The following is a 16141-nucleotide window of genomic DNA, read 5'->3' on the forward strand; positions in this document are numbered from 1 at the left end:
TGTGTTTTGTGACATAATGTGTTGTCCTGCCAAAAGCAGACATTAGAAAATGGAAACGCTCCCGTCATGGTCATCAACAATTACTTAAGTAGGGTTTTGTTGTGTTTAAATGAGGCTTGCTCAGCTGGCATGAAGTTACCCAAAGTGTGCTATCCCTCACACCATTACATCACCATTAGCAGCAATCTAAACTATTGATACAAGGAACAATAGATCTATGATTTCATGTTCTTTATGTTGAATTCTAAAACCGGAATGTTGTATCAAAAACTGAGAGTCATCAGATGTTGTATCCCAGTCTTCTATTGTCAAGTTGTGGTGAGTCAATATCAAATGTACCCTCATTTTTTTGTTCTTAGCTCTTGGGAGTGGCCAGCTGTGGTCTTCTACGGCTTCAGCACATTTGCTTCAAGGTTTGGTGCTTTTGGAGATGTTCATCTGCATACTTTGGTTGTAACCAGTGGTTGTTTGAGTTACTGTTGTATATATATATATGGTTGTGAAGGAACCCCCACCCCCACTGCCCAGATCAGCAGTCCAAACTTTTGGCACAAACATCCATCCTATGTTCATGTCACTTAAAACACATTTTTTTCTTCCCCATTCTGATGTTTGGCTTGAACATCAGCAGGTTATTTTAATCATGTCTAAATTAATTGCACTGGGTTTTAAACATAAATCCATACGGGATATTGAAATGCACTACCTTATACTGAGAAGTACTTTTTGGCCACTTATATCATTGCATTGTGCAATTCATAATCAACAACAAATAATCCGACTTTTGTAGTAAATAGCATTAAACACCTGCAAGACTTTATAAACCCTCAAATTATAATTGTACTATTCTTAAAAGTAGGTCATGTGGTGTTGAGGGTTGGGCTCAACACAGCAATATACTGAACATAGTTTGACAACAATAACAGCTCGTGGTTTTTGGTAAAAGATATTCGTGGATTTATTTGTAAGCACTGTTCACTTCCACCTGTAGGAGGTGCTCTAGAACCAAGGAAAGGAAGCCCGTGAAGCTGCAGCCAATCAGATCGCAGGACAGAGAGGTACAGGTTTCCGGCCTGCTGAACGACAACAATCTGAAAGACGAAGAGGAGAAGCTGCTGCTTCCACTTCATCGTCGGGATTGTAGTCATTTATAATCAGCGGTAAGTTACAGTTTTCAAGCTTGTGCTGAATTCTGTTAAGTTGTACGAAACATGCTGAGATATGTTGATGAATTTTACATTTGAGGGGTCAAGCAGGGGGCCGTTTTTGGCGCTGCTAAAGCTAGGTGACGGTGCCTGTGTTTGGGACCATTTTTTAGGTTAGCTACCCGGCTAATGACAAACTCAGCAAAGCTGTTCGCAAATCACAGGACTAAATGTTATCTTTCTACCGCTTTGCACCTGCTTTCATCCAGTTTAACGTCAGACAAAGTAGCATGCGTCGTTTTCATTAATAAAATTACCGGTTTTAGCTACCTAGCAATTTTAGCATTCACGATTATTACTCCGTTATTTGATGTTTACCAGATAGACGATGGAGTGTGATTAAGCTGTACCAGCTCTGACTAGCTCCCGAGGCGTGACAGTTTATAACACCTGTTTACGACTCGTTTTTTAAAAAGAAATTTCTCAAAAAAGCCACAATCAAATGAGTGCTGATAACTTAACTGTGTATTTGAGCCTTTTATGGCGATTTCTGATGTGTTTGGAAAGTTTGGTAAGTAACACGAATCGCCCTGCATTAGTACTAAGTAACAAGTCATCGATATTCACAACTGCTTTATATCATATTTTACTAAAACAAGCAAAATCAAATTTATGGGAGAGTACTAGTTCTTGTGAAGTAACCATGTGTTCAGATTTTTCCTGTTACTCTTAAACAGTTTTGGGCAAGTTACTTTGAAAAAGTAATTAATTATAGTTACTAGTTAGTTCTTCAAAAAAAAGTAACCGAGTTAGTAACTGAGTTACAATATTCTAAAAGTAATTTATTGAAAAGTAACTATTGCGTTACTTTAAAAAACGTTTAACCCTCTGGGGTCCAGGGTATAATTGGCAATTTTTAACTACTTTTGATTTTCCCTCCCTTCTTATTTGCATCCATTTACCTTCTACCTTGATTTTTTAAAATAACCATTTCAAACTATTTACAGAACAATCAGCTGTTCTGCATTCAATAAGATGCCACACAAATTATTTGTGCCACTCTGAAAAAATAATTTCTGTCCACTATAAGGGAGAACATCAAAGCCTGATACCTGCAGGTCTGACAGCAGCAGGTGTATCACACTCCAAACACGCTAAACGTCACACATCTCTCACATCTCAAAACTCGCTCTCTCTCTTTTTCTGCTGTCTCTCTCTCTCTCTCTCTCTCTCTCTCTCTCTCGCTGTCACTCCTAAAACTTCCCCTGGTTTTTGCTCATAAGCAGAGAGTGCTTGCTAGCGCTGTGCTTAGACCAGGGGTGGGCAATTCCAGGCCTCGCCGGTGTCCTGCAGGTTTTAGATCTCACCTTGGGTCAACACACCTGAATCACATGATTAGTTTGTTACCACACCTCTGGAGAACTTCAGGACATGTTGAGGAGCTAATTTAGCCATTTAAATCAGCTGTGTCAGTTCAAGGACACATCTAAAACCTGCAGGGACACCGGCCCTTGAGGCCTGGAGTTGCCCACCCCTGGCTTAGACAGTAAACGTGGCGAAACTATTGAGGAAAAAACACCGCGTATATATTGTTTATCATGACTCTGGTTTTACGTGGCCTATCAACACAATTTAAAAACTGGTTTATATCACCTTGTTGCTTTGTCTTTAAGTGGTCATGTGATTGGCTTACCACGACTACTTTATTCTTCCTCAGTCAAACAGCAGCACTCATGCGATTGTTTTGCACCCTTAGCTCCAGGTGTTGTGCTAGACAGTGATCGTGATTACCGTCTGCGGGAGTGCGTGCAGCTGCTTAAAGCTGTAGCGTCCAGATTACTTACAGCTACTTCCGTGCAACTGATATAAGATGCAGTAAGCTGAACACAGCTTCAACCATCTGTTTGTTGAAAAATAGTAACGGATCATATTTTCTTGTTAGTAACTGTAACGGCGTTGTAACGATAGGAATAGTAATTAGTTAGATTACTCGTTACTGAAAAAAGTAACGCCGTTAGTAATGCCGTTACATGTAACGCCGCTATTCCCATCATTGCTCTTAAATAATAAGCAATTTTCGGTCCCGAGAACTGGCAGTCTCTCTCACATGACATCTGTTTACTGAAATTCTCTGTCTTCAGACACTCCCAGCAATAAACTTTGGTGTGCAACTTCCTGATGAGACGAATGAGACTGATCCACAATTAACATGGAAGCAGAAACGGTAAGTTTTAAAGAGTGTTTTACACACACGGATTGTTCAGAGAAACAAATCCAGCAAGAAAAAAAAACTTATGTGTTTTTATTGTTTGCAGGAAGTTATACCCATCTGGCAAAATAAGCCTCATGGATCCACGCGCAGTGTTGTGAGAAGAATAGGTTCCACTCTTCCACTTAAACCTCCTCAAAGGGCATGCTTCCAGGTATATGAAAAATACTGTATTCTCCTAATTATTCTGTCCTTTTTATATAAAAAATCGCTGCTGTATACATTAATGTCTTTGTGCATTAGGAGCTACCAGGTCTGCCTTCTCTTCGTCCAATGGACGGGCCTATGGTTCCTACCTTGGCAGACATAGCCTGGATTGTTGCAGATGAAGAGGAGACATATGCCAGAGTGAGGTGAGTCTAGACTGAACCGAATAGAAAGGTAAACATGAAGGTTATGGAGTAGTGCCGGGTTAATTCTTCTCAACAGCATTAAACCAGACACTTATTTTCCAACTTAGGAAACTGATATATTGTCCTATTTTCCTGTACTAGACAGGTGTTGCTTCATCTTGGTGGGGTTTTTTTGTCCTTTTATTCATGAAATTTGAAAAAGGTCGGCTTAATTACAGTGCCAGTGTTTCACAATAGACACCTCTATCTGATGAGCTGTTGACAAAGATCTCTTCTGGGGAGTTGTTAAAAGGAGACATTTGTACCCTGGGGAGATAAACAGACTCAACACCTCAAATCTGTTTTTTGTGACAGTAAACACTTGCTCTTCTGTTTTTAGAAGTGACACACGTCCTCTGAAACACGAATGGCGACCCACACCGCTCCTGGTGCTTCACAGGAATTCATCTGTGCCCAATTTCCGCCGTGAGGGCAAAAGGATGGAGGGGCTGAAGAAGCCTGGCGTGACTGCACTGAACCGTACTACAGCACTGCAGGATGAGCTCAGCAGACTTCGAGCGCAGATCGCTAAAATTGTGGCAAGTGATTCAGGTAACACAACCAGAGATTTGCTACCACACTGGTAAGGTGTTGTCAGCTGTTGCTATATCAACCATAGCGCTGTGGTGGGTGGAAACTGGCAGTCTGGTTAAATGAGGTCCGCAGTGGATTGGAGCTTTAAGATTGCTTTATTGAGCCTGTGACAGAGTTACTTTTCCCATGACTGTGTTTCCTTTGTTGCCAAGTCAGCAGCCCTGATTTTGCATGGCTCTTTGGTACTAAGATATCTTGGCATCAGTTTGTAGGTCAGTGAGTAAAGATAATCTCTGAGAGTTACCCATTTAATATGAGCTCTATTCATTTGCATTGTGTTCTTTGTGTTGTATTATAATTCAAATAAATGGATTCTGACTTTAATTCTGATTTATGATTAAAAAAATGGAAGTCTTCATCTATCAGGCAAACAATTCCACTAGAGCAGGGATGGGCAACTCCAGGCATCGAGGTCAAGTGTCCTGCAGGTTTTAGATATCAGCCTGGGTCAACACACCTGAATCACATCATTAATTCGTTACCAGGCCTCTGGAAAACTTCGGGACATATTGAGGAGGTCATTTAGCCATTTAAATCAGCTGTGTTGGTTCAAGGACACATCTAAAACCTGCAGGGCACCGACCCTCATGGGCTGGAGTTGCCCACCCCCTGCACTAGAGTATGATCACACCTCCACCTTAATGTCATTAATGGGGAAATGGGCTATAGAAACCAAAACGAAGAAGCTGTAGACATGTTTACCTTTGTTATTTAATAGGCCACTTGAACAAGTGATCTGTGGATCCAGCTTGAAGTGGCTCTTTGGAACTGATGTTTAAGTACTTAGGTACTGATTTAAAATTTCCAACTGCCTGATGAATTGATTTTGTGCACAGCTGTGATGTGTGAGCACTGGAGGGAGCTCACACATAGGGGATTACGTGAACTATGAATAATTAGGACAATAAGACGTAGAAGCAGTGCTTAAAACGCTTTATGCTTGTTTATGTTTATACTTTGACTTTATATTAGATTCAAAGGAAATAATCAGACGTGGCTCAGTTTGAAAGGTGCAGTTGTTTATGTGGGACATTACTGAGAGGCACAAACTAAACAACTGCTGCACAGACCATTTCTCTGCTTTCTTTCAGGCTCTAACCCCCTCACCCCAGATCTGCTCTCGCCTGATGACACAAGCATGAGCTTTTCCATGGCGCCTTTCGAGGCGGCGTCCTACCAGCCGGCCCCCACGGCGGCTGCTTCCTTTGTCATCAGCGACGTCACAGAGGAAGAAGAACCGGAGGAAGAGGAAGATGAGAAAGATGCCGTCTCTGTGGTTTCAGAGCTCGTCCCTGACCCTCTGCCCCCTGTTTCTATGACAGCATCAGCTACCTTTGATTTGGACAGGCCTAGCATGGACTTCCGGGAGGCAGAGGAGGATACAGTGTCGCTATCAAAGTCCACCAGTTTTGCTGATGTTATGGACATCCTGAAGGACATGAACCGCATGAAGATGAGCAAAGACAGGTAGGAGATGTTGATGTGCAGAAAGCCTCAGAGTTCTCAGGTTTGTAGTCATGAATTTAATGGTTTTGGTGTTGTGATGCAGGTACAACAGAGGCTGCACTTCCCTCAGGGAGGAGGACTCGGCCTCGCTGATTTCAGAAGCTCTGAGGAAAAAGTTTGTCCTGAAGGATGAAGATGCTGCCTCTGTGAAAAGAAAGTAGTGCGATCATGTTAATAAGAAATACCCAATCCTGCTGCTCCATGTAAGTCTGGGGAGAGACTCAGTTTTTGTAGTTCCTGTTTTAAAAGAAAAAAAGAAATTAAACCTTTGACCACAAGTGTTAGGTAACTGTTTTTTCTTAGTTGCTTTTTTCTCTTTTCCTCGTGATTTTTAGGCCTTTGCCTGTGGATAATGTACCCGTGGATCCACAACCTCGCTCCTCAGACCCAAGGCAATAGCTGTCTGCCAGAGATAGAACAAAAACACTTTGTCCCAGACACTTAAAACCAGTGCGGGTGCATTGTGAAGGGGAACAGCCAACTCTTGGTAACAGTCAGTTTAAGCACTGCGTCACACAACACTTTCAGTGTGTTTCTCTCTAAAATTTCTTAGTTTTATTTTCAAACAGACTTGATCCCAATGATGACCAATCACTCGGTCATGTAAATCTGATTTGCTTTTGTTTTTATAATACTACACCGGGGAGGCTGACATTAAACCAGTATCATTTAGTTTTTGGACCCAAATTGTGGAATGCCCCTCGCTTTGAAGAGGGTACTGCCTGTCTTTCTTAGTTTTGTTTTCAGTTCTTTCACTAAGGAGATGCAAACCTGTTTTAGCTATGTCAAGAAGTCCTCTCGCATACTTGAAAATGTGTATGTACAGATGAAACAGCTGTAGTGCATATGCAGGGAAGTACTGCAGGTTTATCATAAAAATCATTTAGGATGTTTGCTGTTGATGTGTGCATTTCAGTACTGAGTCTGTGGAAATGCACAGCATCATGTACTGTTGTATTGCTCGATCCACTACACTTCTGCCCTTTAGTTTCAGAGTAACATCCAGATCCATAGTCAGTGATTTTACAACTGAAAGGGGAGAGATTACATTGATAATAAAGAGGACAAAGGAGGGAAATATGCCCCCATCCTGAGTTGTATTTCCAGTAAAGCCAACAACAGATGCAAGCTTGTACAACTAAGACTCTTAACAATTTTGCCTGTGTGCAGCATGACTAGTTGGTAGGGAAAACCATCTGTATAATGTTTATAATGTAATATTAAACAGGTGATTTTACTTTAGGCAGAGACTAAGCTTATGTGTAAGAGAGCTTTTACATCGTGCAGAGTTTTTACAGAAAGTCTATTTAGATCGGTCCACGCCTTACCTGTTCAGATGCCTAATTTTATCCCCTTGTTTATTCAAAGTGCCATGGGTTTGTTTCATCCATCCTGCCCTCCGTTTGTCCTAAATGTGCCCTTTGTTCTCAGCTTTTATATTAAGACTCCCAAGCATACAGTTAGCCTGTTAACCAGCTGTGTGTATGTGTGACATTCACAAGTGTTAGGTTTTTTTTATTTAAAAAAGAAGAAAGTTGTCGCAAGAAAAATACTTCCACACGTGTCCCTCCTCCTCTGTTGTTGCTGTCATGTCCTGGCTGACAGGAGTGGGGATTTTCTTTGGTGTGGTTTTGCTGTGTGAAAATATACTGCTAGGATATTTGTGTTTGAACTGAACAAGAATGTGCACATTCCTGTCTTCATGTAGTGGAGTTCAAGTTTTTCTTTGACTTGCTGGAACTGGCTCCAAGCTGAGTCTCGGTAGATCATGTCACATGCTTGACTTGAACACTGAGGAAAATGCCATATGCAAGTTTAAATAGATTTACTAAGTCTCTAGACTTGAAATGATGACCCATACACCGCATTCACTACCAGCTGCGTCACCGGTCGTCAGACTTGCTCCATTTGCTTTGAAATTCTAGTTTGAGCATTTGTCGCCATTGTATCTCCATGTAGTCTTGAGCCTGTCAACACCATTTTTTTTGTCATGTAAGGACTTGTAAATAAAGAATGTGCTGATGTTTTGAAACAGCGTCATTTTTTTTTTTAAATTACCATGCAGCGATGGACGTTACCACAAGAGGGCAGTGCAGGTAAACCAAGGAGTTGATGCTCTATTCAAAGGCATGATGGTTCTTTGTTCAGAAACAGTTTGGCAGGTCTAAGTTCAGTAAGGAGGCAGCCTACTATTAGTTTTAGCACTGGTGCAAAGTAACTTACAAAATAAAATACATTTCCTCATGTACTGTGCCAAAGTGTGATTTGAAGTTTCTTGTTCTTTGGTTTAGAAGCTAATTTATACTTCAAAGGAAAATCATGGACTTAAAAAAAAACTCTGTATACAAAACCTACATTTAGATGAAACTAAGCACACATTAACTATATAAAGTAAATGATCTAAATCCATATTTCAACAATAAATTCATATCAGGTAGACAGTGGAATTCTCATAGATTTATGAATGGTATCCACTTATTTGCATTGTATGTTCTAAATTATTCCACTGCAAGTCACAACTAAGTTTTGTGGATTCAGCTGTTATTGTTGCCCAATACAGAATATTTTATTGATATATTATTAGTGATGCCTTCACATGCAAGTAGTATCATGGTGTCAAAATAGAGCTAATTTTATCTTGTGCAAAAATGGGTCATTTGGCCCTAACAATGAGAACCATTTTATAAAGAGGTCAAATGTCAAAATGCTCACATTCAACCAAAACAATGCTAACAGTTGTCAAATAAATACAGGAGTTACAAAGGTTCTCTGAAATGTAGTTGGATGGAAAAAGTAGCATAATATCAAAATCCTCAGATTTAAGTGTCTTTAAAATTACTTCTGTAAATGATGTGAACAGCTGTATTTAGTTGCTTTCCTTTCCCGATGCAACCTAACTCTAGCCCTCATGTAGATAATGTTAGATAAAGTTTAAGTGCATGTAATATCACATCATACCTACTAAATCTCTTCACTTGATTACTCCAGTGGAGTGTCTGTACTCATGTGACTTTCCACAATTATTGTTAACCCACATTCTTTCCCATTTCCTGTTTTTTCTCGGGATGATCCGGCCCCTCAGTGAATCGCAGTCTATTTTCTGTGAGAGTCCTTGGCCTACTTTGTCCCTCTTCACCTCCACGATGGACTTCCTACCTATTTTAGATACAGGGAGATGTCTGTGGAGAGCTCAATTAATAGGTCTCAGTGTCAAAATGAGGCTCTTCTAAACCTATAAATAAAGGCCTTTAGTTCAAAGTGACATTGACACATTTTCATCACTACGACACTCGTTAGAAGAATTTCAAAGCGGGCTAATGCACTTTTGAATGAGCAGCTGCAAAAAGTTCCTTAGAAATGTCAAAAGTGATTAAACTTGACAGAACAAACCCAAACTTGGAGTTTCACGCCAGAGACGTGAGTTTTTACTTAGAGGTTGCTGTTCTTATAAATCCTGTCATATATGAATTCTATATTTCTGACTTCAGACGTCACATCAGACAGCACAATCAGCACCCTATCGGACTATAGACCACACCTCAAATGTGTTATTCCTGACTCAACTGAGTAATGACTTATTTCCAGTTGCAGAAGTGAGCGCAGCAGCATATACTATGTAAAATATTGTTACTGGCAATTGTTTTGGTGATTTATTGCTTAATTGCTTTACCCCCCTCCCCCTGTTAGTACACAGTACATTTACAGATGTAAGCACCACATTCTGGCACCTGCCTCTCAAAGCAGCAACACCTCTAAAAATAGGTCACTATAAAGCCCCCTTCTCACAACAACAACACTTTGGCTTGCGCTGTGCACGAGTGATTTGCTGCGAGCAAATTGCAGCACAATGCAAGCGGTGCTTCCGGGAAGTACTTCCATGTGACTTTGACCACTATCACCTTAGCACAAACATATATAAAGAAACTGACTTTAGAGATTAAAAGCACTTTTTATACCTACAAAATGTTTTTATTGCAACTTTAAAGTTAGTTGTTTTAACAGACTGACTCATCCTTCAGCCTCAAGTGGTCATTTGAGGAACTGCAGCTTTTGGGACCTGTGTGGCTTTGGAGTTTGGGCCATCGCCCCAAACTGGGAAGCAGCTCCAGCCAAGTTTCTGCTCTGGAAGAAGAATCGAAGCAGCAAGCATGCAAACAGTTAGAGCATCTGTCATTCTGACTGGTCAGCATGTCTTGTCCATGTCCCTAACCACTAAAGCTTTTTGTCACTGTCTCTTTACATGACGGGAAGCTCTACAGAAGTCTGTCTTTGGAAGAAGAAACATCCCTCACGTGTCCCAGATGTTTTTTCATGCTGCCCAGAGGCATCTGTTACTTTCAAGAACAATATGATCTGTGGGACTGCTTTTAGGTTGCTTTGTGGCTGTAGAATTGGATGGGAGTTTTACTTTGAGCAGAAGGGTTGTCAGGGCTTCTCGTTTTGATTAATCCGTCTGACAAATGTGCAAACAGCTATTGCAGAAAGGAGGGTGTGCCTGAGTTACAGCTGATGGAGTGATGGGAAGCCAGCCTGCAGCCATCAGTCTCACAGCTCAGGTGTAACAGAGAACATGTCACAGGCGCAAGAATTTATAATAGCACATTCATTGCATCTTTCCCAGGGAATGGCTTCATTCGTAGCTCACACCTCAAAATACACCATTAGCATTTGAGATCAAAATACACGCACTGAGGCTCCAGAGAAATGTGACATTAATATATCCGTGCAAAGACTCTGACACTGAATATTAAAGAATGATACAGTAATTAATGTAATAACATATAAATGACACATTTTCTATATCTATCCAAAACAGACTTTCAGTTTTTTAAATTGTTACATATATTTTGAATATGTTAGTTGAAATTTGCGCTTTGAGACAACATTGAGATTTGTATATTCTCCCTTTGCTCGAGCTGGTTCTCTCCAGGTACTCCAGCTTCATCCTACAGTCCAAAGACATGCTTGTTAGTTTAACTGATGACTCTAAATTTGCCATAGCCAAAGTGAGCATTGACAACCTATCCAGGGTCCAGTTTCAGCCCTAGAATAGCTGGGATAAAGCATTCTTTGTCAAAATATTGCAAAACTACTTGGTTTTCAGGTAGAAACCATGAAGCTGCTTTCACTTCTGCATAGAAATGTCACTTTTGCAGCTCAGCTGTGGAAATACCACAGGAAATACCAAAGGTAAAGTGCACTGGGCTTCATGATGATCAAAACAGCTCCCAAACTCTGTGCTCCTCATTATCCACCCAAGAGAAAGAGCAACCTGTGGAAACATGAGTGTTCCAGCGTTTCATTAATAGGTCAAGTGTTTGCTTTTTTTGTATGTGTGTGTGTGTGTGTGTGTGTGATTTATATTGACCACGGCAGCATTATGTAAAGTGCTAACGGCAAAGCAATCCCAGTATGGCTTCACACCACTCTGATGTGCGCAAGACTTTTCAATTGTGTCTACCATACAAAGAAGAAAAAACACAGAATGTGTAAAAACGTAACAGCTTTTTTGTGTTTGCGTGTTCACTTCAAGTGTCATCTTCCACGTAGTATCGTAGCAACAACCGACTGAATGAAGCAGCAACTGAGTGGATGACAAGGGTCTGGGGTAACACAAGCACAGCATCTGCTACTTCTACCCGCCCACCCTCCCCAAGAGTCACCCACGCATCCGCCCGCGTCATCAAGACACAGAACCAACACTTATGACTCACAACAGCAAAAGCTCCACAAGAGCTGTTGCAGCTCAATTGAATTCACTCTGTTGCTTCTATTTTGGGGCCTTTGTAGTGCTTCTATCTTATTAGTGGGTTAGCCCTCTACATGATTGCTTTGTGATGCAAAGTAAATTGCGTCTGTAAGTGGTGCTGTTGATAGCACTCGAGTGCGGCGTTACCCTGCCTCTCACTTTAACAGCGCGGCGAACCTGTTGCAGCTCTTTCCAGAACATCAGAGTAGAATACCTGTAAATTTACACAGTGTTAATTTAACTCTCACTTTATCTGCCTTTTATTTGATGCTACATTTGCTGAATTTCTTTTCTAACTTCAATTCGCAACAATTACTTGCTTTCTTAAAAAATCAGGACTTAATTATTTCTGTCACTTTTTTATGTCAAAAACAACATAGACCTTTAAATATGGCTCTAAAAAGTGCAAGTGAATTGATAAATGACAAGAAAAGATGACATGAAAGGTGAGCGATGTAATGAAAATGAATTGCAGACAGGTCTAATGGGTTCTGTACGGGCAAAGCAGAGCACCTGATACCTGTCATTTGCTCAAATGCGTCATTTGACATCACAAATTGGAGAAAGTAATCTTCATGGCCTTAATTCAGCCTGCAAAATGATCATGCATGACATTTGTTTCATTAGATGGCTTTGTAAGTAAATATCTAGAAAGCAGTTTAACGATCGGCTCATCTCAAAATGTAGACTCCCAAATTTGGTAAATCTGGTAAACAAATAGGGCTATGATTGTTTTCAGAAATGATAAGGAGATGGATGCATGAATTAACCCCGAAGCTCTGAGTCATGTTTTGATTAGAAATTGATAAGAGCCAGTTTGTGAGTCCCAGATGGTACCCAGTATTGTGGCCTACATGGCAGCCATTAATAAGTGATGCAATTTCTGTAGCTAATAATATGATATGCAGAAATATGTGTTGACTCAAAGGAAAGACTGGATGTAAATAACAGTTTTCTTAAAGTGGCCTGTTACTGACATGAATGAAAAAAAACTGATGAGCTTACTTTGTACAATTTATTCAGACGCATTTACTGGTCCCGTTTAGACCACTTTACATAAACATTACTAGCAAACTGCGGGTTTTGGTATACTTTATTAATAATCCCTTGTAGAGAAATTTTAACCCATTGCGCAGCCACCAATCTAGCGCCCAGGGAGCAGAGTGTAGGGACTGTAACTTGCTCAGACGTACCTCAGGGGAGCTGTTGGGTGGATTTGAACCCCCGCATTTCATCCCGATCATTGGGCGAACCTAGTGAGCTTTCTCCTCCCGAAAATGAGACCGACGAGGATGGGATTCGAACCCACGCGTGCAGAGCACAATGGATTAGCAGTCCATCGCCTTAACCACTCGGCCACCTCGTCATGTGCTGCTCGAACGCTCAGGGTATTTGAGAGACCGATATTATTATTATTAAGGAATTTTGAAAGCTCAAGTTCGTGTTGTTTGTGAACTACCACTAGAGTTAATGCATCCTCATTCATCAAGCATCTCCTGTTTTAAAACTATGCCTTTAAAAATTAATTAAAATTAAATTAAATTAAAAATGAAATAAGAGTACATATATTCACAATATACAAGCAGTGGCAGCACTTAAGCACATCCTCACGCTTGCGTTATCTTCAGCTGAAGATATATATATATATATATATATATATATATATATATATATATATATATATATATATTGTATATGAATTAAAGGCAGGGATTAACAGCGCAGTTGGAGTCCTTCTCTCACTTTAAATAAAACATCCCATTTCATGCCAAGTGTGCACTTCTAATTACATGGCTGATAAAGTATGTAACCAGTGATCAAATATGAATTTTATGGCCCAGTCCTGTTTATCTGTACTTGTTCAGATGTTCCACTCTGTCACTGTTATGAAGTCATAAAGTATCACCAGTATTTGAGTCACAGACACATTTATTAACCAGTAAATATGGGCCAACGTCTCAAAGCATGAATTTTCTGTATGTGATTCTCTGTCTTTCAAAATGTCTGTGGAATTTATAATTAAAATATCTATAATTAAAGTTCTTGTTTATAATTCAAAACAATGAATATCGTTTAACTCCTGGCTTATTACTCTCTCTACTTCTACTTCTATATATTGTAGGTATTTTAGGGAATATTATGTTTTCTTAGCCATTTAAAAAACTGTGCATCCTCTGGGGAAAAATGGACTTGAGATCTCAATACTAAGAGACAGACTAAAGCAGTGTTGATGGTAAAATTTTAAAATGATGACCATTTTTGTCCTTGTCCTGGTCCTCTGAGTTAATGTTATTTCAAATGAGGAGTGGTGGTGTTTTCAGTTCTCATTATGTGTGAAATATGTTCTTGGTGTATAATTCCTTTTGAAAACTGTGGTGTATCAAAAGTACAACCTTAGTTTCAAAGTTTTCATATCAGGTCATCAGTCCATCCATTTACAACCATTTTCTTCCACTTATCCAATTCAGGTTAGTGGTTTGGTTGGAGCCCATCCCAGCTATTAGGACATAATAAAAATACCCTCAGAAGAGCAACAACACATGACATATTACATCATGTCATTATTTATTTAACAAAAGCTAAGATAGTTTAATTCACTTCTAAAGATGGATTGGTCTGACCAATGAATCAAGGGCTTGGAAAGTGGAGGGAATAGAGGAAGCTATTAGCTTAATTGTATATTTTTGAAAACAAGAGTAGTTTGAGAAATCACTGGTATTGTGGTCAGCGTGTTGCTTCGTGGGATTTTGTTGTTGGTAACGAAAATATATGAGGAAAAAAACATAGTAATAATCTTTATAATATAAATTCCACAAAAACATCAAAAGCTAGAGAAGCCCTTACAGAAAACTTCAGCTCTGACATGATGATTGTCCATTATTTGCCGGTCAGTAAATGTGTCTGTGACTCAAACACTAGTGATTTCCCTCAAACACATTTTCCTGCTTCATAACAGAGACAGAATGGAACATCTGGGCAACTACAGATAAAGAGTACTGGACCATAAACCATCCTTTTTGACAAAAATGTGATCACTGGTTGCATACTTCATCAAATATGCAGTTCTTGTAGAAGTGCACACTTGGCATAAAGTGGGATGCTTTATCTATATTCTGGGATCAGTCCAGCCATGCAACCTGATTCATTAAAGAAGGATTCCAACTGTGCTGTTAATCCCTCTATAACACGGCTAGCCAAGATTTACTGGTTGCTTTAATAAGGGAACTGGTTAGCTTTCTCTCTATTCTGCCTTTAATTATATACAAGTATAAGGTTGCTGAAGATAGCACAAGTGTGATGCTCACTTGTGAGTGCTTCAACATAGATGCAATTACCATATCCAGTAATGCAAAACCTTTAAAATCACGACTGTAACTTTAACTAAGTTACTGAAAATATTAAAGTCAGTTAGTTAAACTTGACGTTATCTAGATAATTCAGTCTTGATAAGTTATCATTCTTGGAAGACAGACCTGAGGAAGAGATTATTATTTGTTAAATACACTGTAACGATGAACAGTTGTTCATCCTCTCACAGAGATGTGATCCTCTTAATGAAACAGGGGATCAGCTGTTCTGTGTTGCTTTTGGCCTCTGTTGTCTCATTAGTCCTGACTGGCACACAGTAGGCTAAAAAGTGACCAGCTGGAGACCAGCTACACTGTCAGGAAGTGCGTCACTGGATCAAATACAGTGATGCAAGAACGGTGTATCAGTTTGAAAAGCTCCTACTTAAATCAGCATTCAGTAAAATGAACAAAATGTTCAATATCTCAATCAGCCGAGTTTTACACCTCTCGAGTGTGAGATCCTGTGAGGTGTTGAAGACTCATGAATCAGCAGAGACACATGAGGCAAAGTTGTTGTTTTAGAAACCTGCCATTAATATCAAACTGTGGTGTTCACAAAACATAAATGTGTGCACGCTTGAAGGGACATATGGACACGCCACAGGTGTATTATGTCTTAATTTCTCCAGAGGGTTTGGTGGAAGAATTGATGTCACTTTTCTAAGGGGGACTCCAACATATGATTCTCCATAAAGCCATAGCTGTTTTATTTTATTTTGTTTTTTTTATCTCTAAAAAGAGATCATTAGTGAACCTCAGAAGTGTTCAATTTCAACATAGGGCAACTTTTCTGCATTTTTACTATTTGTACTAAGCTAACATTTTATTTGTGCTACTCTTTCTTATGCTGTGCACAGATACAAACTAGCAGGAGTAAGGAATATGTCTTAATATGTCTTAAAGGTAGAGTGAGGACTTCATGAAAACAAGGGCGTGGGGTAATGGTGTTCACCAGCTTGTTTCTTATTCCCTAGTTATTGATCATCAAAACAGTGTTACCCTGGTTGCAAGTCAAGCAGGGTAACACTGTTTTAATGATGCCAACCGTGATTTAAAGCAACCTGATAACAGCGACTAAGGAATGAGAAACAATCTAATGATTAACCATGTATGCTAAAAAACAAACATATGATTAT

The 16141-nt window shown here is 39.7% G+C and overlaps 1 protein-coding gene and 1 non-coding gene across 2 annotated transcripts; one reads left to right on the forward strand and one right to left on the reverse strand.

Moving 5' to 3' along the window:
• The first annotated feature begins 1025 nt into the window (after positions 1-1025).
• mtfr1l (mitochondrial fission regulator 1-like) lies at positions 1026-7938 on the forward strand. Its single transcript, XM_026152886.1, has 8 exons — positions 1026-1160; positions 3287-3369; positions 3461-3568; positions 3658-3767; positions 4147-4358; positions 5492-5867; positions 5950-6109; positions 6242-7938. The coding sequence occupies exons 2-7, from the start codon at positions 3355-3357 to the stop codon at positions 6065-6067; spliced, it is 939 nt and encodes a 312-aa protein (XP_026008671.1). The 5' UTR covers positions 1026-1160; positions 3287-3354; the 3' UTR covers positions 6068-6109; positions 6242-7938.
• Positions 7939-12939: 5001 nt separating this feature from the next.
• trnas-gcu (transfer RNA serine (anticodon GCU)) lies at positions 12940-13021 on the reverse strand. The gene has a single exon. It is a non-coding gene; the product is annotated as a tRNA-Ser (tRNA).
• Between the last annotated feature and the right edge of the window lie 3120 nt (positions 13022-16141).

The sequence above is a fragment of the Astatotilapia calliptera genome, chromosome 19 (assembly GCF_900246225.1).
Source record: "Astatotilapia calliptera chromosome 19, fAstCal1.2, whole genome shotgun sequence".
NCBI classification, from domain to species: Eukaryota; Metazoa; Chordata; class Actinopteri; order Cichliformes; family Cichlidae; genus Astatotilapia; species Astatotilapia calliptera.